At 44.7% G+C, this 27,394-nt stretch overlaps 1 protein-coding gene and 5 non-coding genes across 6 annotated transcripts; all 6 read left to right on the forward strand.

Moving 5' to 3' along the window:
* The first annotated feature begins 4,484 nt into the window (after positions 1-4,484).
* On the forward strand, positions 4,485-4,576 carry TRNAI-UAU (transfer RNA isoleucine (anticodon UAU)). The gene is given in 2 exon segments: positions 4,485-4,522; positions 4,541-4,576. It is a non-coding gene; the product is annotated as a tRNA-Ile (tRNA).
* An 11-nt stretch (positions 4,577-4,587) lies between these two features.
* On the forward strand, positions 4,588-4,661 carry TRNAT-AGU (transfer RNA threonine (anticodon AGU)). The gene has a single exon. It is a non-coding gene; the product is annotated as a tRNA-Thr (tRNA).
* Positions 4,662-7,075: 2,414 nt separating this feature from the next.
* TRNAT-AGU (transfer RNA threonine (anticodon AGU)) lies at positions 7,076-7,149 on the forward strand. The gene has a single exon. It is a non-coding gene; the product is annotated as a tRNA-Thr (tRNA).
* A 2,427-nt stretch (positions 7,150-9,576) lies between these two features.
* TRNAT-UGU (transfer RNA threonine (anticodon UGU)) lies at positions 9,577-9,650 on the forward strand. The gene has a single exon. It is a non-coding gene; the product is annotated as a tRNA-Thr (tRNA).
* A 3,166-nt stretch (positions 9,651-12,816) lies between these two features.
* On the forward strand, positions 12,817-12,890 carry TRNAT-AGU (transfer RNA threonine (anticodon AGU)). The gene has a single exon. It is a non-coding gene; the product is annotated as a tRNA-Thr (tRNA).
* Positions 12,891-15,319: 2,429 nt separating this feature from the next.
* On the forward strand, positions 15,320-17,029 carry LOC149867969 (uncharacterized). The gene has a single exon (XM_090037161.1). The coding sequence runs from the start codon at positions 15,320-15,322 to the stop codon at positions 16,280-16,282; it is 963 nt and encodes a 320-aa protein (XP_089893287.1). The 3' UTR covers positions 16,283-17,029.
* Positions 17,030-27,394: the final 10,365 nt, after the last annotated feature.

Raw genomic sequence — 27,394 nt, forward strand, 5'->3', positions numbered from 1 at the left:
ATCGAGGTAAGACTAACTGGCCTATAGTTTCCTGGGTCTTCCTTCCTCCCTTTTTTGAAGATGGGAACCATGTTGACCCTCTTCCAGTCCTCCAACACCACTCCAGAGCACCACGAGTGCTCGTAAAGCCATGCCAGGGGACTTGCAATGACCTGGGCCAATTCCTTTAGAACTCTAGGGTGGAGATCGTCTGGACTGGCAGACTTGAATATGCCCACCCCCTCCAGAAGCCCCCTAACTAAATCCTTGCTAACCTTTGGCCCAGGTGTGCCTCCACCGAGGCCCGAGGGGGGCCCAGCAGGGAGGTGGCTGTTCTGGTCCCTACTTAGGAAGATGGAGGCAAAGAAATGGTTAAACATGTTAGCTTTGTCGTCTGGTGTGACAACCAGATTTCCCAACGTGTCCTGCAAGGGCACCACATTATCTGGGACCTTCTTTTTGCCCCCTATGTATTTCAAAAAGGACTTCTTATTGTCCTTAATCTGGGAAGCTAGTCCCAGTTCCATCTCTGCCTTGGCCTTCCTAACTACCCCCCTACATCCCCGAGCAACTGCAGAATAGTCCTCCCTAGTGATGACCCCTTCTTTTCATTGGGTGTACGCCTCCTTTTTAGCAAGGAGACATTCCCAGATGCTTTTGGTGAGCCATGGAGGCTTGTGTGCTCTCCTGCTCCCTTTGAGCCTCATTGGGATTACCTTCCTTTGGGCTTGGAGGATCGTCTCCTTAAGGAGCGACCACTCTCCTTGGACACCTGGCTCCCCTCCCCTCCGGGACCTCAGCGCTTCTCCAACTATCCTGCTTAGCTCGTTGAAGTTTGCCCTCCTAAAATCTAAGGCTGCTGCCTTGCTGCAGGCCTTTGCCACCTTGCGCTGGACAGTGAATTCCAGCAGGCGATGATCGCTGTCGCCCAGGTGATCGAGCACCCACAGCCCCCTCACCAGGTCATCACCTGTGGCCAGCACTAAGTCCAACAAGGCGTCTCCCCTGGTGGGGCTGTGCATCCATTCTTAAAAAAAAATTCTGGAAGCCTTTATTTTATTTTCTTTATTTTCTTTATTTTTCTTTATTTTCTTTTTCATTAGATACACACTGCAAAGTTCAGGAAAGCTGCTACATGGGTGTAAATTGTCTCTTGTGCCAGACCTGAGATCCCATTCCCAAGTCCACTGAAACTTTATTATTACTGTTGTCATTTACATTGCTTTAGAGTCATTCATTATTATAATGTATAAAATCATGAAGGTTGTGGACAAAGTGAATAGGGAACTGTTATTCACCAAGTCCCAGAATACTAACACTAGAGGACATGCACCAAAATTAGTAGGGGACAGATTGAAAACGAACAAAAGGAAAGACTTCTTTTACGCAGACTGCAGTTAACTTGTGGGACTCATTGCCCCAGGAGGTTGTAGAGGCAGAGAGGCTAGCCATATTCCGAAAGGGATTTGATAAATTTATGGACAATAGAACTATTGATTGCTATTCAACAGAGCAGTCAGAGATATAGCTGCTGACATCACTCAACCCCTAATGCTAAGTGCTAGGGTGGTAATGAACAGGGGTTAGATCATAAAAAATGAGGGGTGGAAGGGACCTGAGGAGGTCATTTAGTCCAAAGCAAGGCTGTCCCCAACTATACCATCCCACGTAAGACTTTGTCTAGCTGGAACAATTTTAAAATCATTCTAAATAATACACCCTGATCTTATGATCTCCCTCTAAAGAATCAACTTTTGCCATTGTCAGAGACAGGGTTCTGGGCTAGATGGACCATTGCTCTGACTCCGTATGGCACTTACGTTCTTACGTAATATTTATACTATAGCAATATAAAAGTCAGTCAAGTCAGAATCAGAGCCTGCTTATGACAAGGTGCTCTTCAAACACATGTGGATAGGACCTGGTAAACAGTAGATTTGATAGTACTTGCCAATACTAGTGGTCAACGAATGTCATTACTTGATCTGGCTGCCTGCCTAAGAACAACAAATGTAACAACTGTTACATAGCCAGCCACAGACTTGGGTGAGATTGAACTTTGAAGGTGGACAGTGGTCGTTGCCTGACCACAGTCAGAGTAAGGCAGCACCTGGTGATCCTCTGCAGGAGGCATGAGACCTCCAAGCATACCCGTTCTGAACAAAGCATGCATCCCCTAGCTGAGCTTTATTCTTGGGGAAAAAACTACAAAAAGCCTGTTTCTCAGTTCATAAGAGCACCGCTGTTCCATATGACTGCCGAAGCTCGTTCCCAGAGGAGGCTCCTGGAAATTCTGCTTCCATTCTGCTCGTTGCTTTTATTGGAAAACATTAAAAGGCTGAAAGGCAAATTTTCAACTGGAACTCAAGTAGTGTGTATGCAAATTAAGCATTCACATGTACTCTGCAGGCACCAACATTGATGCCTGAGATTTAAAAATTCAAACGCGGGCATGTATTCCCCCAGAATAGGCTTTGTCAGAACCAATTGGCCTGCAAAGCTATTAGACATTGTATCATGTGCATGCAAGGTGCTTTAGATGGGAAGTATGTGCCAAAGGCGTACTGTGCACCTGCACCTGGTGAAAAGACCCATTGCCTCCGAAAGCAGTCTGAAGAGTGATCATGACCTTGAAGGACAGTTAAAGTCAGAAATATTTTGAGGCAGAAATTGGATGATCTGTTTGTTGCTTTCTGGAATTCAAGTCTGATTGCATGCTCACTAGCAGTTTCCCCTTCTGTCTTCATTGTAGGGACAGCAACTGTCAAAGGGTAATACGTACTTCACAGGGGTGTTATGAAGATTAATTACTTAAAGTTTGGGAAGCATTTATACCTTGAAAAGCTGAATGTAAGTGCTAAGTATTTATATGGCCATCTACACCATCTCTATACCACTCCCTAAAGAAGAGACCCTAATCTGTGTCCAAATACTGAAGGTGATACCTTCTATTTATGAACAGCATATAGAATTGTATTTAATTCTTTAAGTTAAAGCAGCTAAGAAAAAGGCCTCAGAGATAATCCCATCTTATGTTTTTGACTTTCAATTTTGCTGAGGGGTTCTCAGGAAACTGCCGACGCCAGCAAAGAAGAAAACAGAAGAAGCTGCTCAGTGAGATTAAAATGGAAAATATGAGAAAGAAATTGCTGTAACTGAAGAGAAGGGTTTCAGTAAAGTTTATGATGTGAAGATGATTTTAAACATTTATAGCTCTGCTTTTTCCACAACCTTGATACACTTCAAATTCCAAACTGTCCACTTTATGTCTCATGGGCCCAATCCAAAACTCAGTAAAGCCAATGAGAGACTTTCCATTCATTTCAACGTGATTTGGATCAGGCTCAATATTGCCTGAAGTAAGGAGGGAATACTTCTGATAGATCAAAGAGAAATAACAGTGCATTAAATCTAAAAGTTAAATTATACTTCACTGTAAGGTAGTCAGGGTAGAAGAAGACAGATCTAGTCCAGGTCATTATGCCATAAACTATTTTTTCAAGTACATCTTAACAGAAATCACTAGACTAGTAATTGCTTCTTGATGTTATTCACTATTTCAGAACTTCATGTTAAAGTTAATATTTGAGACATTCATGTTCAGGAAAGAGCCAAAAGATAGTAGGAAAAAAGCACTGATATTCAGAGCTCAAAAAATGGATTATGTTTTAATAAAAATAAAATAGATACATGAATGGGTCTCTCTGAAGTTCACATTTGTTTAGTGGGTAAAAGATTCTTGGGGAAGGTGTTGGCCAGAACCAGCTGCCCTAGGGATGCAGTATAGACAAGCAGATAGACCATGGCCTGGGTATCAAGACTCCTGGGTTTCATTCTTAGCAACACAGACTTGGAGAAAGCCACTGTTCATCCCCAAAGCTTTTTTGGTTTAGGTTGGAAAGTTTAAGTGCTTCTTATTACACGTTTCCAAATGCCTAGACAACAGGAGTCCCAATCTCATGTGGCTTCCCTAAGGGCTACTGTTATGGAAACAATCTATGCTGATTATTATAAGTTGTTAACATTACATAGAAGTGGAGAAGTTCCTAATATACAAAAAAACCAAACCAAACCAAACCAAACCAAAAAACCCTCCCATCCTGTTGAATAATTTGCTTATGTTAACCTGACTACAGACATGTGTCTGAGGACTGCAAAGAGATTTTGTTAAATGAAGTTTTCAGTTGTTACTTCACTATTATGAACTACATATCCTTGCTTGAATATTATACTATAATATAGTATATTACTGAATATTATACTAATATTATAATGTTAATAGAAAGCACCCCTATCAAAGGACAGTGGCCTAATCCTTCAGTCCCAGCGTATGCAGAGCTAATAATGTCCTTCTCTACTTGGGATGCCTCTTCTGTGGCATCTCTCTTCTCTTCAGGGAGGCCCTGAGTTGCAAGCTGGTGACTGCAAGGTGGTCAGTTTAAATATGCCTGTCAGCAGGTAATTTTAAGTGTCAAGTTATGGCTGTCACAAGGTTAATGTCACCAGCTCCAGTGGTGCAATGGGTTAGCACATGGTACTTATAGCCTAGTATGATGAAGTGATGCCAAGGTTGTGAGTTCAAGCCTCACCTGGAGCATTGGATTAAGTGGTACCATGGCTTAAATGGTCAAAGCACCTGTCTAGTAAACAGGAGAGTCTGGGTTCAAATCCCAGTGGTACCTTGAAGGTAAGTTTTAGTTGAGTGCTGGTTATCTCAGTTGGATAGAGAATGGTGCTAATAATGGCAAGGGTGTGGGTTTAATCTTTGAATGGGCCACCATGCATATTGCCCCCCTGCTCCCTTTCTGGTCCTCCTGTCTGGCTCAGTGGTCTCCATGCTGGGAGCAGTATGAGTCTGGCTTTGAACTTAGTGACTCCCCTGAGCAGTGGGTCGTTGGTGGCCTAAGGAAAACTTTAATCTGGGTATCAAAAGCAAACAAGGAAAGTTCACTGACAACACCAAGCTATGGGGGAGTGTGGTCATGCTTGAAGACAGTCTGGCAATACAGGCAGACCTGGACAGGCTCTTGGACCTCAACCATAGTATCATAGTATCATAGTAGCTAGAGTCGGAAGGGACCTAGGTAGATCATCTAGTCCGACCCCCTGCCTTGACAGGAAAGAGCACCGGGGTCAGATGACCCCGGCAAGGTGCTCATCTAACTTCCTTTTAAAAATCCCCAGGCTAGGAGCCTGCACCACTTCCCCTGGAAGCTGGTTCCAGGCCCTAGCCAACCTGACTGTGAAGTAGCGCCTCCTAATATCTAATCTAAACTTACCCTCCGCCAGCTTGTGACCGTTATTCCTGGTCACTCCTGGCAGCGCACAGGGGAACAGGGACTCCCCCAATACCTGCTGATCCCCCCTGACCAGTTTGTAGCAGGCCACAAGGTCCCCCCTTAACCTTCTCTTGTGGAGGCTAAACAGGTTCAGGTCCCGTAGCCTCTCCTCATAAGGCCTGCCCTGCTGACCCTTGATCATACGAGTGGCCCTCCTCTGAACTCTTTCCATATCGTCCACGTCCCTCTTGAAGTGTGGCGCCCAGAACTGGACGCAGTACTCCAGCTGCGGCCTGACCAGTGCCGCATAGAGGGGGAGGATCACCTCCCTGGACCTGCTCGAGATGCATCTGTGGATGCATGACAGGGTACGGTTGGCCTTCTTGACTGCCTCCCCACACTGCCGGCCCATGTTCATCGTGGAGTCAATGACGACTCCAAGATCCTTTTCCGTCTCCGTGCTGGCAAGAGGGGAGTTCCCCAACCTGTAAGTGTGGTGCCGGTTCTTCCTCCCCATCTGCAACACCTTGCACTTATCAGTGTTAAACCCGATCCTATTCTCATCCGCCCACCGTTGCAACCTGTCAAGGTCAGCTTGTAGCCTATTGCACCCTTCTAGTGCACCCACATCCCCCCACATCTTAGTGTCATCAGCAAACTTGAACAGGGTGCTTTCTACCCCGTCATCCAAGTCACTGATGAAGATGTTGAACAGTGCGGGCCCGAGGACCGAGCCCTGTGGAACCCCACTGCCCACGTCCTTCCAGGTCGAGAAGAACCCATCCACTACCACCCTCTGGGTGCGGCCCTCCAACCAGTTGGCGACCCATTTGACCGTGTGGGCATCGACACCACAGTCTCCCAGCTTTTTGATGAGGACAGGGTGAGAGACAGTGTCGAAAGCCTTCCGGAAGTCCAGAAAGACTACATCCACAGCAACCCCTGCGTCTAATGATTTGGTGACCTGATCGTAAAAGGCCACCAGGTTGGTCTGACAAGACCTGCCACTGATGAACCCATGTTGGTTGCCCCTGAGCATGCATTCCCCCGCAAGGCCCTCCTGGATGTGTGCCAGGATAATTTTTTCAAAGAGCTTACCCGGGATTGAGGTAAGACTAACTGGCCTGTAATTTCCCGGGTCCTCTTTTTTTCCCTTTTTGAAGATAGGGACCACATTGGCCCTCTTCCAGTCCTCCGGCACCTCGCCAGAGCACCAGATGCTGTTTAATCTGGAGAAATGTAAAGTGCTCCTTCTGGGGAGAAATAATCCACAACATACTTACAGGCTCGGCAGTGCTATGCTTGGTAGCACCACATCTGAACGAGACCCAGATGTCGTGATGGACAACAAAATGAAGTGAGCCACCAATGTGATGCAATACATATATTGGAGGTGAGTGCTCAAAATTTTTTTACTGATAGGGGTGAACGATCAAAAAAGCTTGGAGACCACTGGTCTAATCAACAGCAGAGCCAGGGTTCAAATACCAGTGGTATCTTGAGGACTAACTTTTCCAGCTCAAGTGGTGCAATGGATTAGCATGTGGTACTTATAAAGTAGGACTGGGGAAGTAAAGCCAAGGTAATGAGTTTAATCCTCACTTTGAGACCTGGACTTTGAGGTGCTGTTATTCAGTTGGTTAAAGCACCTGACCCTTGAACAAGAGATCTTGGGTACAAATTCCAGTGGTACATGGGAGACTAATTTTACCCATTCCAGTGGTGCAATAGTTCAGCACATGCTCCTTATAAAATAGTACTGGGGAAATAAAGCAAAGGTCAAGAGTTCAGACCTCACTCTAGCCTTCGGCCTAAGTGGTACCATGGCTTAGCTGGTTAAAGTGCCTGTCTAGTAAACAGGAGATCCTGGGTTCAAATCCCAGTGGTACCTGGACCAAGTGTTTTATCAGTTCCAGTGGTACCATGGCTTGGCATGTGGTACTTATATCATAGTACTGGGGAAGTGAAGCAAAGGTCAAGAGTTCAATCCTCACCAGGCAAATTGCCCTAAGTGGTCCCTTATCTTACCAGGTGAAAGTGCCCGCCTACTAAACAGGTGAGCCTGAGTTCAAATCCCAGGGGCATATTGAACTAATTTTTCAAGCTCCAGGGGTGGTATGGGTTAGCACATGGTACTTATAATATAGTACTGGGGAAGTAGAACCAAGGTCATGATTTGAAGCCTCATTGGAGCTTTGTACTATGTGGGGCTTTGGCTTAGTTTGATAAAGTGCTTTTCTAGTAAAGTCATTCAAATGACAGTGGTACTTTAAAGGCTAGTTTTACCAGCTCCAGTTGTGCAATGGGATTGCACATGGTACTTATAATGTAGTACAGAGGAAGGAAAGCCCATGTCATGAGTTGAAACCTCATCCTGAGCTTTGGTGCCATGGTGCCCTGGTTTAACTGTTTATATCACCTGTCTAGTCAACAAGAGAGCCTGAGCTCAAATCCTAGTGATACCGTGAAAATGACTTGTACCAGATCCAGTGGTGCAATGGGTTTAGCATGTGCTACTTATACCATAGTGCTGGGGAAGTAAAGCAAAGATTGTGAGTTCAAGCATCATCTAGCACTTTGCATTGAGAGGTGTAGTGGCTTAGATGGTTAGAGTCTTTGCCTCATGAGCAGAAGACCCTTGGTTCTTCTACCAGCTACAGTTGTGCAATAGGGAGGTATGCACTACTATAATGTAGTGCTGAGAAAGTAAAGCCCAGGTCATGAGCAGAAACCTCACCTGGAGCTCTGGACTAAGAGTTGTCATGTGTTATCTGCTTCAAGTGATTGCTTAATCAACAGCAGAGCCTAGTTTCAAATACCAGTGGTATCTCAAGTACTAACTTCTCCAGCTCAAATGGTGCAATGGAGTAGTATGTGGTACTTATAAAGTAGGACTAGGGAGGTACATCCAAGGTAATGACTGGTGAAGGTAAATCCTTACTTGTAAACCAGGGCTTTGAGGTGCTATTATTTAGTTGGTTAAAGGACCTGACCCATGAACAAGAGCTCTTGGGTACAAATTCCAGTGGTACATGAGAAATGAATTTTACGAGTTGCAGTGGTGAAATGTTTTAGCACGTGCTCTTTATAAAATAGTACTGGGGAAATAAAGCAAAGGTCAAGGGTTCAAACCTCACACAGGCCTTTGGTCTAATCTGTGCTATGGCTTAACTGGTTAAACTGCCTGCCTAGTAAACAGGAGGTCCTGGGTTCAAATCTCAGTAGCACCTGCACCAAATGTTGTACCAGTTCCATGGGTTGGCATGTGGTACTTAAATCATCATGCTGGAGAAATGAAGCAAAGGTCAAGAGTTCAATCCTTGCCAGTCAAGTTGCCCTAGGTGGTCCCTTGTCTTAGCTGGTGAATGTACATGCCTACTAAACAGGGGAGCCTGAGTTCAAATCTCAGTATGTTCTCCTTGTAAAATAGTACTGGGGGAATAAAGCAAAGGTCAAGAGTTCAAACCTCCCTCTGGCCCTTGGTCTAAGCGGTGCCATGGCTTAGCTGGTTAAAATGCCTGCCTAGTAGTCAGGAGATCCTGGATTCACAATCCCAGTGTTACCTTAAAAGCTTGTTTTACCAGTTCCCATGGTGCAATGGGTTAGTACGTGGTACTTATGAAGTTGTATTGGGAAGTAAAGCCAAGGTCATGATTTCAAGCCTCACCTGGAGCTTTGGACTAAGTGGTGCTATGGCTCAGCTGTATATATTGCCTGCCTAGTAACCAGAACTCAGATCCTAGTTGTACTTTGTAAGCAGCTTATAGCAGTTCCAGTAGTGCAATGGCTTAGCCCATGGTACTTATAACGTAGTCCTGGGGAAATAAAGCAAAGACCCAGGCATCATCTGGAGCTTTGGACTGCAAAGTGCTGTGGCTTAGCAAGTGGTACTTATGGTGTAGTACAGGGGAAATAAAGCCCAGGTACTGAGTTGAAACCATCTGCATAGTAGCCCCTTGTGGGGTACCATGGCTTAGCTGGTTAAAGTCCTGGGTTCCACTCCCAGTGGTACCTACAAAGCCAGTTTCACCTGCTCCAGTTGTGCAGTGGGTCAGCACATACTCCTTATAAAATAGTACCAGGGAAATGAAGCAAAGGTCAAGAGTTTAAACTTCACCTAGTCTTTAGCCTGCTGTGGTGCTGTGGCTTAACTGTATGCAGTGCCTGCCTAAGAAACAGGAGGTCCTGGGTTCAGAGGCCCGTGGTCCCTTAAAAGCTAATTTTTAACTTTGGGTTAGTATGCAATACTTATGAAGCATTACTGGGAAGTAAAGCAAAGGTCAAGAGTTCAAACCTCTCAAAGCAGCTTCTTCTCAGTGGTGCCATGGCTTAGTTGGTTAAAGTACTTTCCTTGTAAGCAGGAGGCCCTGGGTTAAAATCCCAGTGGTACCTTTAAAACTGATTTTACCAGTGCCAGTTGTGCAATGGGGTAGCATGTGGTACTTATAAAGTAGCACTGGGGAAGTAAAGCAAAGGTTATGATTTCAAGCCTCACCTGCAGCATTTAAAGCACCTGTGTAGTAAACAGAATAGCCTCGGTTCAAATCCCAGTGGTATCTTGAGGACTATTTCTATCAGCTCCAGAGGTGGAATGGGGTAGCTTAATGTACTTATAATGTAGTACAGGGGAAGGAAAGCCCAGGTCATGAGTTGAGACTTCACCCTGAGCATTGGAATAAGAGGTGCCCTGGCTTAGCTGTCTATATAGCCTTTCTAGTAAACAGGAGAGCCTGAGCTCAAATCCTAGTGGTACCTTGAAAGTGACTTACACCTGTTGCAGTGGTGCAATGGGTTAGCACGTGGTACTTATACTGTAGCACTGGGCAAGTAAAGCAAAGGTCAAGAAATCAAACCTCATCAGGCATCTTGCCATAAGTGGTCTAGGCAGTGCCATGCCTTATCTGGTTAAAATGCCTGCTTAGTAAACAGGAGATCCTAGGTGGAAATCCCAGTAGTACTTTGAAAACTAGCTTTACCAGCTCCAGTTGTGCAATGGGGAAGCACGTGGTTCTTATAAAGTAGTACCGGGAAGTAAACCAAGGTGATGATTTCAAGCCTCACCTGGAGCTTTGGACTAAGTGATGCCAGGGCTCAGCTGCATATATTGCCTATCTAGTAAATAGGACTCAAATCTTAGATGTACCTAGTAAGCAGTTTATAGCAGCTCTGGTAGTGCAATGGATTACCTTGTGGTACTTATAATGTAGTCTTGGGGAAGTAAAGCAAAGGCCTAGGGTTCAAGCATCATCTGGAGCTTGGACTGAGAAGTGCTGTGGATGAGCAAGTGGAACTTATGATGTAGTACAGGGAAAGTAAAGCCCACATATTGAATTGAAACCTCATATACAGCAACTGCTGCTGTGGTGGCCTGGCTTAGCTGGTTCAAGTGCCTGCCTTGTAAACAGGGTATCCTAGGTTCAAATCCCTGTACTACCTGAAAAGCTAACTCTACCAGCTCTAGTTGTGCAATGGATAGTGTGTTGTATTTATAAAATAGTACTTATGAAGTGAAGTTGCATCTGGAGTTCTGAACTAATTGGTGCCCTGAATCAGCAGTTTATGTCACCTGTCAAGTAAACAGGAGAGCCTGGCCTCAAATCCTAGTGGTACCTTGAAGGCTAATTTTACCAGCTCCACTTGTGCAATAGGGTAGCACGTGGTACTTATAAGGTAGTACTGGGGAAGTAGAGCCAAGGTCATGATTTGAAGCCTCTCCTTTAGCTTTTGACTAAATGGTGCCAGGGCTTACTTGGTTAAAATGCTTCTTTATTAAAGAGGAGAGCCTGGGGTCAAATCCCAGTGGTACCTTGAGGGCTAATTCTACCAGGTCCAGTAGCCCAATGGGTTGGCATGTGATGCTTATAAACTACTATTGGGAAATAAAGCAAAGTCCAAGAGCTTAAGTCTCACCAGGCATTTTGTATTAAGTGATGCCATGGGTAAGCTGGTTAAAGGTCCTTTTGTGTAAGCAGGAGATCCTCGGTTCAAATCCCAGTAGTACCAGAATGGCTCTTTTTACCACTTCCAGTGGTGCAATGGGTTAGCCTGTGGTACTTATAAGGTGGTACTGGGAAGTAAAGCAAAGGTATAGAGTTCAAGTCTAGAGAATGCTTGCCTTGTAAACAGGAGGTCCTATGTTCATAATCCCAGTGGTACCTTAAAAAGCTAGTTTTACCAGCTCCAGTTGTGCAATGGGGTAGCATGTGGTACTTATAAAGTAGTACTGGGGAAGTAAAGCCAAGGTTATGATTTCAAGCCTCACCTGGAGCATTCAAAGAGCCTCCATAGTAATCAGAATAGCCTTGGTTCAAATCTCAGTGATAGCTTGAGAACTATTTCTACCTGCTCCAGTGGTGGAATTGGGTACCTTTTGGTACTTATAATAGCATAGGAAGGAAAGCCCAGGTCATGAGTTGAAACCTCACCCTGAGCTTTGAACTAAGAGGTGCCCTGGCTTAACTATTTATATAGCCTGTCTAGTTAACAGGATATCCTGAGCTCAAATCCCAGTGGTACCTTACGGCTAATTTTACCAGCTCCAAGTGTGCAATCAAGTGACATGTTTTACTTATGAAGTAAAGCCAAGGTCATGATTTGAAGCCTCATCCGGAGCTTTGGACTAAGTGGTACCATGGCTCAGCTGTTTTTATTGCATCTCTAGTAAACAGGACAGCCTGGGCTCAAATCCTAGTGGTACCATGCAAGCATCTTAGAGCAGCTGTGATGGTGCAATGGCTTTGCATGTGATACTTATAATGTAGTGCTGGTGAAGTAAAGCAAAGATCTAGAGTTCAAGGCTTCTGTTGCCAGGTTCTCTGTACTGTGCCATGGCTTAGTTGGTTAATACACTGATCTAATAAACATGAGCTCTACAGTTCAAATCCATGTAGAACCTAAAGGGGCAGATTTTACTAGCTCCAGTTGTGCAATGGGGAAGCACGTGGTACATATAACATAGCGCTAGGGAAGTAAAGCCTAGGTCAGGAGTTGAAACCTCACCTGGAGCTCTGGAATAAGAGCTGCCACGTGTTATCTGCTTGAAGTTATTGTCAAATCCAGTGGTCTCCAAAGCGGAGTGTGGGAAGAAAATATTAGAACTTCTATTGATATTGATATTTATATAAATATACATATATTGGGGATGCGTGCTCAAAATTTTTTTACTGATAGGGGTGAACGATCAAAAAAGCTTGGAGACCACTGGTCTAATCAACAGCAGAGCCAGGGTTCAAATACCAGTGGTATCTTGAGGACTAACTTTTCCAGCTCAAGTGGTGCAATGGATTAGCATGTGGTACTTATAAAGTAGGACTGGGGAAGTAAAGCCAAGGTAATGAGTTTAATCCTCACTTTGAGACCTGGACTTTGAGGTGCTGTTATTCAGTTGGTTAAAGCACCTGACCCTTGAACAAGAGATCTTGGGTTCAAATTCCAGTGGTACATGGGAGACTAATTTTACCCATTCCAGCGGTGCAATAGTTCAGCACATGCGCCTTATAAAATAGTACTGGGGAAATAAAGCAAAGGTCAAGAGTTCACTCTGGCCCTTGGCCTAAGTGGTACCATGGCTTAGCTGGTTAAAGTGCCTGTCTAGTAAACAGGAGATCCTGGGTTCAAATCCTAGTGGTACCTGGACCAAGTGTTTTATCAGTTCCAGTGGTGCCATGGGTTGGCATGTGATACTTATATCATAGTACTGGGGAAGTGAAGCAAAGGTCAAGAGTTCAATCCTCACCAGGCAAATTGCCCTAAGTGGTCCCTTATCTTAGCAGGTGAAAGTACCCGCCTGCTAAGTAGGTGAGCCTGAGTTCAAATTCCAGGGGCATATCAAGAACTAATTTTTCAAGCTCCAGGGGTGGTATGAGTTAGCACATGGTACTTATAATGTACTATACTGGGGAAGTAGAACCAAGGTCATGATTTGAAGCCTCATCTGGAGCTTTGGACTAAGTGGTGCCATGGTTTAGCTGCTTATATCACCTGACTAATAAACAGGTGAGCCTGAGCTCAAATCCTGCTTAACCACTACTTGTGCCAGCTCTGGTGGTGTAATGGGTTAGCAATTAGTGCTTTTAAAAAGTACTGGGGAAATGAAGCAAACATTCAAGCCCCACTTGGCAAATTGACTGAGCTGTGCCATGGCTTAGCTTGTTAATATGCCTATCTAGTAAACTGGAGGGCCTGGTCTCAAATCCTAGCTGTACCTTGAAATTGCCTTATACCATTTCTGGTGTCCTGGGTTATCATGTGGTACTTATAACTTAGTGCTGGGGAAGTAAAGCCCAGGTTACAAGTTAAAGCATCATCATGCCCTTTGGGCTATGAGGTGCTGTGGGTTAGTTGCTTAAAATGCTTATTTCATTGGTAAGATGTCCTGAGTTCAAATCCCAGTGATCCTTGGGAGGTAAGCTTTACCAGTTCCAGAGGTGCTGTGGGTTAGCACATATGAAGTAGTGTTGTGAAATAAAGCAAAGGTCAAGCATTCAAGCCTCACCAAGCAATTTGCACTAAGTGGTGCCATGGCTTAGCTGGTTAAAGTTCCTTTCTGGTAAACAGGAGATCCTGGGCTCAAATCCCAGAGGTATCTTGAAGACTAATTTTACCAGCTCCAGTTGTGAAACAGGGTAGCATATGGTACTTTTAAAGTAGTACTGGGGAAGTAAAGCCTAGGCCCAGAATTCAAGCCTTGCCTGGTGCTTTAGATTAAGTGGTACCATGGCTTAGCTGGCTGAAGTGCCTGCCTTGTAGACAGGGGGTCCTGGCTTCAAATCCCCATGGTAATTTAAACTACTGCTTTTACCAATTCTAGTTGTGCAATGGGGTATAAGTACAAGGTACTTATAACACAGTACTGGGAAGGAAAGCCAAGGTCATAACTTCAAGAGTCACCTGCAGCACTGGACTAAGAGACTTCATTCAGTGGTGGGCAAAATGTGGCTTATGGGCCACGTGCGGCCCACCAGGCCATTGTATCTGGCCCATGGGGCCCCTGAAAATTATTAGTTATCTGCCCAGGCTGCTTGTCATGCGGCCCTCGATGGCTTGCAAAAATTCAGTAAGCAGCCCTCTGCCCAAAATAATTGCCTGCCTCTTGCTTAGTTGATTAAAGTGCCTGTCTAGTAAATGGAATTGTCTGGTTTGAAATCCAAGTGGTACCTCAGGGACTACCTTTCTAAGGGAGTACACCAGGGGTTCAGTGATCAACTGTTCACCAGGGTACCCTAGGGGAAAAGCAGGAGTAATGGCCACAAAATCCTGGAAGGTCGATTAAGGCTGAATATTAGGAAAAACTTCTTCACAATCCTGGTGTCCAGACTGAGGAATAAGCGTCCTCCAGAGGTGGTGCAATCACCTTCCCTGGTAATCTTCAAGAGGGAAGATTACCTTGCTGGGGACACTTGACGCCCAGTTCTCTTTCCTGCTTGGTGCAGGGGCCTGTACCCAATGATCTTCCAAGGTCTTACAATCTATGACTCTACTTGCACCACCTACAGTTCCATGTGCATGATTTATAAAATGCTTTCAGATCCCTTGGGATTAAAACAATTTATATGCATCTGTGTCAGAAATATTGCCTGATTACTTAAAGTGGCACACTGCTGAAAGCTAAATTGAGACAGTGTAAATGAAGTGTATTTGTTATCCCCTTTTATATGTTCTCCTGTTTCATGCAGTTCATGCCCAAACAGAGAGGGAAGAGTTATGCTTCATATGAAAATGCTCAATAGCATGTGATAAGCTGAATATTAAGAAAATCAAATACTTTTTTATTAACTATATCCCTATGTTGTTTTTTTAAGGGCACTGAAACTGAACCAGGCATTTTAAAATATAAAATACATTAAGCTACTTTAAGGTAATAGTGTAGCATGAATCACACCATAAGTATATAAGTAGGAGTATAAAAGCCTTCTTATCTTTGGTTGCCATGCCAATGACGTCTCGCCATCAGATGACGTAGTTTGTTTTGTTTTATAAGCAGGAGTGAATCCTCCATCAGCAAATCAGTGCTGTGAGAATTCAGTGAGCAAACAGCATTGTGTGTCAAATAGGCTGAAATAATGTTGTCTGAAACGGCCCAGAGCTCCCTAAAAAGTGCTATAGAAAGCTTCCTAACTTGGACAAGGTTCAAAGTCAGCAAACCAGTTCCTGAAGATAAAGTAGCTCAGAAAAACAAAGATATTTTCAACATTGTCATGACTCCTGATCGCATTCCTAAATTTTTCATCCCTTCTCTGGACATAGAGCACATTTGCTTTCAATTGGAACCAGCAGAAGATACTGAGGATTGTTCCCAGGACAGAAGAACCCCTGCTGAAGTAGCCCAGAAACCCAGACAGTCAAGAAGCAAATCTGAATCTAACATCAAGAAAGAAACTCTGTACAGAAGAGAGCAACTGTTCATAAGACAAACTCTGTATTCTGCAGACAGCAGTGTTTTCTCTGAGGACTTGGAGAAAGCTTCAAACCACTCCGATCCTGCAACCAGAGCAGCTCTGTCTTTGCCCCACCTCTCCAAAATCACCACTCCTTATGGGTTTCTCATGTTAGGGGAGAGTCCCAACATCAGAAGAAAAGAATCTCTCTTCTTTGAGCGTGACTCCGCAGAGCTTAGAATTCTCTTGTCCCAAAGGAAGACAACCGCATGTCTTTCAAGAAGCCCATCCAGCCCTTTGAGTGATCTGCAAGTCACTCAGCGGTCAGTAGGCGGCATGAAGTCTTCAGCTACTTTAAAAAAGAGCAGATCTTTATCATGGGAACCAGTTTGCAAGAGCAACCCTCCTCCTCCTCTTCATCCTTCTCCTCCTCCTCCTCAGAGCTGCAAATCAGAAGCTGAAATGCACCCTCTGAAATGTGAGAAGAAAAGGTTTCAGATGGTGATTAAGAGGCATCTAGCCAGTGTGAAACGTATGCATTCTACCAGAGCAGCAGTGGAGAAGCTGGCTCTGCAAACAGAAAGGACACAAAACAAGCCACTTCCTACCTTCTGTCCAAACTCTGAAAGAAAATGTCTTCCAGGCTGATGCACAAGCGTCAACTCGTATTGCACGGTCGGACTTTCAGAACTCTGGACAGAGGCCGGAGAAACAGCCCAGAAAGACCTTGCTGTCCTGCCTGGGTAAATGCTTCTGCTGTTTAAAGAAGTCATGTTCTGCAGTTTTGTATCATTCATAATGTAATGACAGAAGTGCCTAATTTAAAGAGGTCATTGTCCTTAATGAATGTTATGTCTCTGTTCAAAACTAGGTAGGTGGTGTGATTAGAACTGCAGGGGGGGGATGTCACTTCCAGTATGTGAACAGCAAATAAAGCTTTAGCATTCAAACGTTGGCTGTAAACTAATATTACCTTTGAAAGTTAAAAAAGAAAAAAAGAAACAACGATAAAAATTAACGGAAACTTGATTTCTATTAGCTGGAGAATTGAAGAATGAAGTATTCTCCTTTAAGCAGTAAAGTGTAAGTTAAGATGGATTTAAGAATGAATTTATCCCGTGTTACTTTCAGTGGGTAGCTGAAAACATTCATTCATAACTTCTCTCCAGAATGCACTTAGGAGACGAGAGAAGCCAGATGTCTGACTTACTGAAAACAATGAACCTCTAGCTTCTTTCTGTTTTTAACAGATCTATTTTACGCATCTCCCCTACTTAACCTTTAAACAGTCATTGGAATAAAAGGCAAGCTGGTATGATTTGTTTGCTTCAATACCCATGCTTTACTGTAATGCTTTGCCAGTTCAAAACTTGTCATTGTTCCAGTTACAACTAATCCCAATAAAATCCACTTTGTTTACAGTTCTTTTGGCTAATGTTGTCTTTCATAGCCCTTTACGTAGCCGGATGTTTGGAGGAGAGATAAAGCAGATATCTCTGAAAATTGTGTGTTCACGGAACATATGTTTCCGATTCTATTTGTTAACCTTAATTGTTTTGTTATGCCTCAAGATCCTGGTGTGTTAAACACGTCAGTGGAAAAACCATGGCTGGCACCTGCAAGTGTCATGTGACATCTAAGCACTGATCAGCAGGGTCTATTTGTGTTGAATTACCAGTGTGTTCAAGAGGACGGAGTGCGGCTAAGCAAAGTTCACAACATTTTCAATAGCAAGCAAATACCAGAGAGTGTAGGCTGAGGTCAATTTTCATTTGCATACAAACAGCACCAGGGAAGGATGTATGATGATGAAATCGTGGGGTTGAGTTTATCAAGGGTAAAGACCTGCGTAATGGGAATGAAACCAACACTAAAAAAGAATCAATAAACAGAGGCATTTGAACCATCAGGGAAAACTGCTACATTTGGAATTATTAAAGGTATCAGACTATAAATTCTTTTGCACCTAGTTAAGTATGCTGCATAAATGTGTGTATCGGTATTTAAGTAGCTTCATTTTGCTACAGCACTGTGCATATACTGAGCAAAAGACACTGCCCAACAGAACGTGCCATCTAAATGCATGAGATTGATAAAAGAAGTATTATCATCGATCCTATTTTACAGAGGCAACAAAGGCTACCTCTATACTGTAGTTCACATAGATAAACCCCACACAGATAAACAGCAGCAACCCAGAGTTTAGTGGGAGAAGCAGAGTAAATTCTTAGTTTCACCAAAATGCAACTTACTCCATGTTCTATTAGAACTATCCTAATGACTGTGCAGAAATGTAACATCTTAGAAAGAAGCAGGAACTAGAAGGAGGAAAGAAACCAATGGTAGACATAATATTTTCCTGTTCGTGTCTTCCAAGAACCACAATCTGGACCTCAAATTTGTCCACAGCTAAAGATTTTTAAAGGGGTTAAAATAAATCTCTAAAGCATTAATACTCCTAAAAAGTGGGATGCTAAATTCTGGCTGAAAAATATCTAGCATGCTACCCAGCTGAAACCCACACTGCATCTATGAACAGGCACATGGGTGAACATATTTGTATTTATACTCACAGTCACTCAGTTACATATGTATGTTTTATGAACCTGAGTAAAATGTTTGCAAATATTTCACATATGTGTACCTGTCTGTCTGCTATGCCATGTTTCCAGTGGTTTTAGGGTCAGGCTAAAAGCCAGACAAAGTAGAATTAAAGCCATTTGCCCTTGGAGATTTTGTTTTGAAGCCAAATCTTCCCTTATGGGAAGACAGAATGCAGGATGGTCCAGTTCCACTTTACAAAATGGGTTGTATTTTGAATTCCCATTGAAAGCAAAAACCCTGGAGCCATTTTGGCCCTCAGAGGCTTCCCCCACAATCCAAGACAACACCCTGTGCAGAAGAGGTAGCCAGAAGATGCAATGGGGGAGCAGTATGGGTGCTGCCAGCCCCTTGATTGACAGAAGTAGTGAGGGTGGATGCTATGGAAATATGTGGTAGCTCAGCTGATATCCACTTCTGACTTCCCATCTCCCTGTAGCCTTCATGCAAAGCTGGGCTGCTCAGTACACAGGAGCTCTAGCACTCTAGGAAATCAGAGAGTAGCATTTCAATATTGGGAGGCAAACTCACTTTGCCCTCCAGACATTAACACCAAGTCAAAATACCCCATTCATGTCTCTGTACAGGATGACATTATGTAAATGGTGCCCAAAGATGCTAATCCTAATCCCATTTTTAGACAGAGTATTTATATTTTGCTTAATTATATTTTGCATATACTTTGAAATGTAGATGCATGTCTTTTTCCTAAACCATTCTGTAGTGTTGACCTGTGCTGTTAAACAGCAATCATGCTTTATCACAGACCTGTCTACCTTTTCCTTGTGGCTGTAATGTTTGCTTTATTCTCTATATAGATTGATAATACATTTGTAAGCTTCTTTAAGATATTTCCAAATGAAAGCTGCTCCACAAATGTAGCCCATCATTATGATGGTAGGATTGGTGTTTTATTCTAGCTCTTGATTTCTATTACACAGCTGATATATAGTACACACAACGTCTTGGGCACATGACATGGTCCAGACCACCTTTCCCATGACAGTTTTGCTTCTGCTTTCTATCCAAATGCATTACCCCTAATACAAGCCTACACAATGGGTAATGTAATGACCTCTATTCATCTGTAATAAGTTACACAGTGTTGAGAAGGCTATGAAATATTTAAGAGTAATAAACAGCACAATCATTACTTTAATGTATATTGAGAAAGTAAATTAAGTGACTGACATTTAAATAAAATATAAATACTTTATGCAGTTTCTATTTACCACATCAAGGAAATAACCTATTTAAAGTCAATGAACAACATAATTGAGTGGCTCAAGCAATGCAAAGTGGTAGCTATTCTTTTCCAGTTTCCTTCAGATACGGTATTCACAGGGAATTTCCTTTCCAGCTTCCGAACTTAGGGGCAAATCCAGTAGGGTTTTATTTTTTTTTGGCTAACTTTAGTTATGCAAATGGCATGTTGACATTTTGAATGACTCTCAGATTTCAGATCTGACTCCTTTCTGAACAGCTCACCTTTCCCTCCTGTGCATATTCAGAAGGAGCGGCTCTGGCAGCTTACCTACCATTGTGATCCTATTCCTCCCAGTGGGTGCATAAACTCTGTAAGAGCCCTCAAAATGCTAGGTCAAATAAAACCTCAACTAACATCTGACACCAGAGGTAACCCTCCCGCAATCTCTTAGCCCAATAATCTTGTTATTATAGCACTTACCAGGGCCAGAGAGAGCTAGGTGCTATGCCCCTCTCACCCAGAAACAGTTTGGATTTATGTGTCCTGCTTCCTAGCAAAGGACATGAACACCCTGACCAGGAGGGAAGTGGGACAAAAGTGCTTTTAAGTTCTTTTGCAGCTGACTCAATGGGCAGTCATGAAGGCAATATATGCATGGCTAGAAGAAAAGGTGGTCACAGAAAATGTGGATCAGGGAAACTGCCACTGTGCTAGAAGGGAGAGGACCCTGCGTTCTGGCCCTTCCTGGTCCCCACAATGGTATGTCTGCACGCAGTGGTCATTAGATAAAACAGTCTGCCAGGAATGGGGTCTCTTCTTCCCTTTGGGTCAAAATCAGCCTATATACATATGGTCTTTGACCATAGACTGATCATTCTTTTCTCCAACAACAAAGCTTTAATCAAGGAGAATTGACAGATGTATAGGTGTTGTAGGGAACAGTGGGCATCTTTTGGAGAGTTATTGACTCCATATGGCATTATACATACATGCAACCAAACAAGTTATACCAATGAACATGAAGTGGGTGGAAACCTTTCAAGGAATAATAACTGGACTCTGCAGTTAAAAAAAAAGGACAAACTGCAAGATGCTTTAGCACTCAATATCTGATGCTTTTTATAGATGCTTAGGCTCCCAAATTATCAACTGCATGTGATAATGAGAAGTAGAGGGTGAGTGATGTGGGAACGGGCCTAAATTCATTAAAATTAAAAAGAACAGTTGTGCACCATGGTTTCTCTACCATCCATAATACCATCAGAACAATTAATAATCTCTGAATACAAAGTGAATGAAAATGAGTGATTGAGATCTTTACAATGGCTTGCTTTATGTAAAGGTGAGAGCGGAGACTGGAGAAATCAAGTTTCCTTCTTTGAACTGTGTTACAAAGTTTCTGTGATTGGTGAGCAACCAGCCAACTACATGCTTCAGCTATAGGTACGTGCACATGTGCATTTGAAGCCATATCAAAAGGGAAATGTTATGGTAGGGCAGCAGCCCTGGAAGAAGCACTGTTAAAATTGGTGCAGGTTTGTGCTATATTTGTATCATTCTCAGCCATTGACTACTGCCCTTTGGAAATTTTCCCCCTTCCAAAAGACATTAAATGTACATGAATTTATAAAGTAAAAAGTGACTTCTGCTTTGTTTTGGGTTTTTGGGTTTTTTTTGCTGTTGCGGAGAATAAAATAATCCACTTCTTGAAATTCTCGTTGTGTTTATGCAGAGAACAGTGGAAAACACAATCACAGTATCAATATTATTATTTGGCTCTGATAATCTCCTACCAGTGGTACGATTGTCTGTCCTTACCTTCATATATTTTCTATGCTCTATGGATTGATGTTCTCGGTTACCAGTGCTCCTGCTGCATTTTGCACAATAGGTACTTTGCAACGTTTCTTCACTTCTTGTTAAATTTTATATTCCCCATCATCTCAAGTACCTTAACTACGCCTTTGTTGATCAAGCAATGGAGGCAGCAGTTCATAAGTCTTCTTTTGCAAACAATTGACACGTTTTGGAATCTGACCACAGTTTACAAGTCCTGCCTCTTCACAGGGCAGAGGCTGGTGCAGGGGCAGGTGCTGTCCAGCCGGGGCAGTGAATGGGACCCCAAGGCTGGGAGTGGGACAGAGCCACTGGCAGAGTGCAACGGGGAAGTGAAGGTGGCTCTTCACCACTGCACAAAACCCTGGGGATGGCATGAGGGGCATGTGCCTCCCAGATTTGTGCATGAGGTGAGGGCAAGCTGCCTGCTGTGGGCTTAAGGCTGGGCTCAGGGCAGGCTTTTCTGTGCAGGGCAGATGGCAGCAGTGGTGGCACTGGGAGGGGTGACTACAGGGGTGTGGGCTATGGGGAACTTTGGGGTGGCTATAGCTATCCCCCCTGCACTGGCCATGCATCCCTTGCCCACCCCACAGCATAGCACTCCCGAGAGAAAGGCAGGAGAGTGGAGAGCCCTGTGCAGGGGCAGTGCTAGGGGAGACACAGCACGACAATGCATTGCCATGTAGCTGAACCAAGCTTAGTACATCTTTTTGCTCAGACTGAGAGCTGTGTCTGCAGGCTGTGAGGATTTCAGTTCACATGTCAGCTACTGTCCTGTGAAAAGATATAGCACACTACAAAATGATGTACTTGATGAGAGACTCAGCATTCAGGTAGTTTGCTCTGTGTCAGTAGCGTCAGTCATCCTTCATGTTGGGATTGTTCACCACCACCTGCTATCCCGGTGCAGGTTGTCATCTTGTTGCGGCTCATCAACCAAACAGGTTTAGCAATGCTCAACTGCTGCATGCCCTCTGCCAGGAAAAAGCAGATTCTGTAGGAAGTGATGATAGTGAGTCTGTTTTTTGGACACAAAGTTCTTACTGAACAAATGCCAGAGCATGACCATATAAGAAATACAACGATATAGGAACCACAGTATTTGTCATGCATAATCAAATGGATATTTCTATTTCTGTCAATGAATAGATGCAGATGCTTTACAGGAAGCAACCTTGTATTAGACAGATGTTCAGCTCTCTCAACACAGGGCATTTTTCTAAACCCTTGTATTTAGAAACGGGCTTTAACCAAAAGAGACTGGCCTAAACCATTTGTTTCTGAAGGAGAGTTATCTCAGTTTTCTCATCAAATTCTGAATTGAAAGGTAACAACCAAACTAACTTCTAATGCTGGTTTTCACATACAAAACTCTCATGCAATATTGCTGTCTGCAGCTGTTTGGTAACTAGTCACTATATTGAATCACATCCGCTGTGAGAGCTGTGATTCCTACTCACGGAGTAAACATTTCCTCTTCAGCCTGGCCTGTGTTTCTTCCCTCCTGATCCCAGCCTTTGTTTCAGCGGGAGGAGAACATTTAGCTCATCACATTTAAGTACCATAGAGGGTTCAGAGGGTACCTTTAATTGAATGCAAGGCACCAAGTAGAGTGTGTAAATGCAAGTCCTTATTATTATCATTATAATCAAAGCAGCTATAAGTTTCCAATGACTGGAGTTGACGACCTTTTCCTTCCCTAGATTATTCTTGCCAGTTTATTTAAATGCAATTTATTTCTCACTTAACCAGCCTAGTGTCCAGATGACTTAGCAAGTATACACTGGATCCATTTAAAAAAACGATCCTAGTGCAGATGCAGATATACTTTTTATAATGCAGTATTGTGTCTATTCACATTAAAAAAATGTATTGAACTTTCCTTGATCTCTCTTGTTGAAGGAACTGGCATATATCTTTCCTTCTAGGTTCCAGAATTGAAATACTTTCAAATCAGGTCATGAATTCGTCTCTTCTGTTTCAGCCCTCTTAGCTCATGACATGGTGATCTGCTCCTGACAGTAAGTTCTCAAGCTCATCTATTTACCCACAGATCTCTTCTAATCTCTGTGAGTGACTTGAGATTAGTTTGACTGGGGAAAAAAAAGAATGGCATGGAGCTGTGAGAATGGGAGGGTGTCACAGCAATTCCCCCATCCCGGCCAAGGATGCAAAATATTTGATTTCATGGTCCTGAAGAGAATGTCAGCAGATTTTAGGTGCTCAACTTCCTGGGTGCTCAATCTGAACACAATGTGCAGAGGTGCAGAAAAAAAAAATCCAGTTTCCTGTGGTTCACAATGTAGATCCTTGGCATGTCTAAAAAAGTGTTTCTTGGAGGGCAAAATCCTTGTGCACATTTAAACTTTAATAACATAGGTTGTAGGTATGATAGAAACAATCTGTGAACGGCATTTAAAAGCAAATTTATTAAAGTTTTAGGAAAACTAGAGTATACAATGCTACACTTCATAAGTAATAATGAATTTATCCTTAAATAAGATGGAGCTCTCTACCACTAGGCTCTGAACGTACAACAGTTCTTAAATGATGTTTTCCTGGAGAAGTGATTAGGCAGAGGTGGACCAATTGCTTGGCCACCTATTTCACCTGACCTGTTGCTGTTGGACTTCTTTTTATGGGGATGTGTTAAAAATGTAGTTTGCTTGTCAAAACCACATTCTTTGGTGGAACTTAGGGCTAGGCTTACCAGTGCAATTAGTGCAGTAACTCAAGAGCAACTGGGAAACATTTTCAAGGAGTTGGAAGATCGGATTGAGCACTGTTGTCACAGGGGACTCAGGTGCCCTGTGCCTATGAAGGGATAAGGGCAGCTGCCAATCTTCAGGGCAGCACAGGTTCTGGTTGGTGGGGCAACCGCACTGGTCAGGTGACCAGAAGGGGGCAGGGCCAGGCCTTTATAAACAGCCCAGGCTGAAGCCTAAAGGCAGTTCCCCTCTGGCAGACTGAGGAGCAGCAGCTCTGCTGCAGAGCAGAGCAGAGCAGAGCAGAGCAGCCTGACTGCCCAAGCTGTTGCAACATGGTACGAGGTGGAGAGGACCCTGACAGGAATGTATGTTATAGCCACAAGGCTTAGTTTTGTGTTACAGCCGGTTGGCCTATGGCTTTGTGTTTGCTGTGTCGTTGTTTGTGTAAGACCGGAGGACCGGGTGAGGCTATAAGGGGTGGAGGAGGCCTCAAGGGAGCTCCCCAGTAGGGTGGGGGTTCCTGGTGCCCTGTTAGGGCACAGCAAGTGGTGCCAAGGAAGGCACAGCTGTTTAGTGCCGAGGTGGCGCTGCGTTTGGGGGTGTGTTGACCCCAGCCTGGTGTGGGCAACAGCTGGAGAAGCCCGAGTAGGGCTGAAGACCCAGACAGTGGGTCAGAGGGCCAGGCACAGCTATGGCCACCTGAGCCCCGACTGTGAGAAGCATGGGAGACGAGACCCGAGTGTGCGGGCTGACCGCGGGACACGCGAGGCACAGGCCTGAATGCGGGTGACCGCGGGACATATGGGAGGCAGGCCCCAGTCAGGCACTGTCTGTAATTGAGAAGCCCCAAGAGGGGAGTAAGCCCATTGAGAAGCCTGTTGAAGTCAGAGGGCACATAGAGAGAGAAGCCCCAGAGGAGAGGGCGCATAGAGAGAGCCGAGAGCCCAGTAAGGGTGAACATTTGGGCGGAGGCCTTTGAGAGAGGTTATAGGAAAGGAACATTGGCGAGATGACATCCGGAAGATCCGCGAGGCTTGGGGCATGCTTAAGGGGAGGTTGGAGGCTCGCGTAGCTCATAAGGCTGGGGTGCACCAGGTCACTCCGTACAGAGTAGGAGCCCGGACAATCCTAGAACCGTGTCCAAAGGGACAGAAAGGCAGCCTCCCATATAAAACTACATATAACAGCAAGATGTGGCGGGCGAGAGAGGGTGCTAGATCGCCTACTTGGCATGGTAGGGGGCGTCAGAAAGATCATGGCCGCTCCTAGGCCCCACTCCATGACAACGGTATCACAATGGATGGTCTATGATGGATGGACTTACATTGAAGTCTAGCATTGTGTACTGTAGTTGTCCTAAAACTTCAAGAAAGTTGCTTTTAAATGCTGTTTACGGAGTGTTCCTGTCATACCTACAACCTAAGTTATTAAAGTTTAAAAGTGCACAAGGACTTTATGAAGACCCTGTATTGTGCTGCTGCTGTTTGTCCCTGGAGAAATGCATGTTCTGGCTTGTGGGGACCCACCCTTTTAGGCTTCTTAACAGAAGTCTGGTTCAAAGGGGTTTCAAGGCTTGTAGGCTTCACGTCCAAGATTCCCTTGAAATGAAGTGCACGGGAAATCAAACAGCTGGCTCAGTTTCACTTCAGAAAAACTAAACTGGATTCTTGAAAAAAACAAACTTGGATTCTTATAATAATTTCTCTTTCTCTCTCTCCTAATATAGCAAAGGGCTAAGTCTGTCTGTCTGTAATACTTTTGATCAAGTGCACATCCTCCCCAAGAAGGCCGGTGAGGATTGGCTGGGAGGGCTTTGCCTCCTCAGGCAATCTGGAGGCAGAGATGGAGGCAGAGGAAGCTGTTAGGGTTTAATATTTACTTGCCCCTGGCAGCCTGTCAAAGCTGAGAGGAGGCAGGGGCAGTAGGACTCAGGAGGAGCCCTCAGCACCGGAGTGGCCCAGTCCTGCCCACTTGGAGCTATTCCCTACTTCCTGCCCCCATCCTGCTCTACACCAGGTAGCTCCTGGCTGCATTGCCCCATTCTGAAGCATGGAACCTCATGGGTAGGTGTGTGTAGGTGCAGAGTGTGTGTGTGTGGGCAGGGGGGAAGGGGCAGTGTGTGTGTGTATTCCTGTGTGCAGAGGCAGAGTGTGTATGTGTGAGTGCAGGCAGGGGCAGTGTGTGGGTGCCTGTGTTGGTGTAGGCAGCGTGTGTGTGTGTGTGTGTGTGCGCATGCACTCAGAGGTAGAGTGCATGGGTGTGAGTGTGTTTATGTGCAGGCAGGAGCAGTATGTGTGTGTGCAGAGTGTGTGGGGGGTGTGCAGGCAGCAGAAGAGTGCATGTGTATGTGATTGTGGAGGCAAGGGCAGAGTATGGGTGTGGCTGTGTGTGCTGTCAGAGGCAATGTGTATGTGTGTGTAGGCAGGGGTAAAGTGTGTGGGGATGTGTGTGTGCAGGCAGGGACAGAGTGTGGCTCTGTGGGTGGGTGTGCAGGCAGGGACAGTCTGTGTGTATGTGTGTGTATGCATGCATTATGCGGTCAGGGGAGAGTGTGTGTGTTTGTGCAGGCATGGGCAGCTTGTGAGGGTGTGTGTGCATAGGCAGGGGCAGAGTATGTGAGTTTGCACAGGCAAGGGCAGAGTGTGTGTGTGTGTGTGTGTGTGTGTGTGTGTGTGTGTGTAGTTAGGGCAGTGTCTGTTTGTGCATGTGCTGGAAGAGGGAAAATGTGGGTGTGCATTTGTGCAGGCAGGGGCAGCTTGTGTCAGGGGGTGTGCAGGCAGGGGCAGAGTGTGTGTGTGTTCAGGCAGGGCAGAGTGCGGGTGTGTGTGTGCAGATGGGGCAGAGTCTGTGTGTGTGTGTGTGTGTGTGTGCACGCACATGCAAGCAGGAGCGGGGTGTATCTGTGTGGGTGAGTGTGCAGGCAGGGTCACAGTGTGCGCATGCGCGCATGTGTGAGTGTGCAGGCAGGGGCAGAGTATGTGTGTGTGTGTGATTGTGGGGCCCCCCTCTACAGGGCCTCCCAAAGCGCGGAGCCCAAGGTGGCTGTCCCAGTTCATGCCCCCCCTCAGGATGGTGCTGCCTATAGCGCCCCCCACCAACATACAAGAGTAAGACTTCATTTTAAGCTATTGTGCGATTCCCCTCTATGTGCACTACACAAACGCATGTAAATCTGAACAAAAGTATTGTTTGAAATCAAATTAATGAATGCTGTAGATGTTTCCTTTTTAGAATGTAATTTGGTATTTTTCTGGTTCCCAGATGGCACAACCCCTTACTGAAGGACTCTTTCTGGGGACAAGGGGAGGGACTTCTGGTGGCAAAGGTCAGGGGCTAGGGGGCGGGACTTCTGGTCACAAGATGGTGACCGGAGGGTGGGGCACCTGGCAAGGGGTGTGGCTACCCATG

This window comes from Crocodylus siamensis, chromosome 3 (assembly GCF_052110815.1).
Source record: "Crocodylus siamensis isolate JL-2025a chromosome 3, ASM5211081v1, whole genome shotgun sequence".
Lineage (NCBI taxonomy): Eukaryota > Metazoa > Chordata > Crocodylia > Crocodylidae > Crocodylus > Crocodylus siamensis.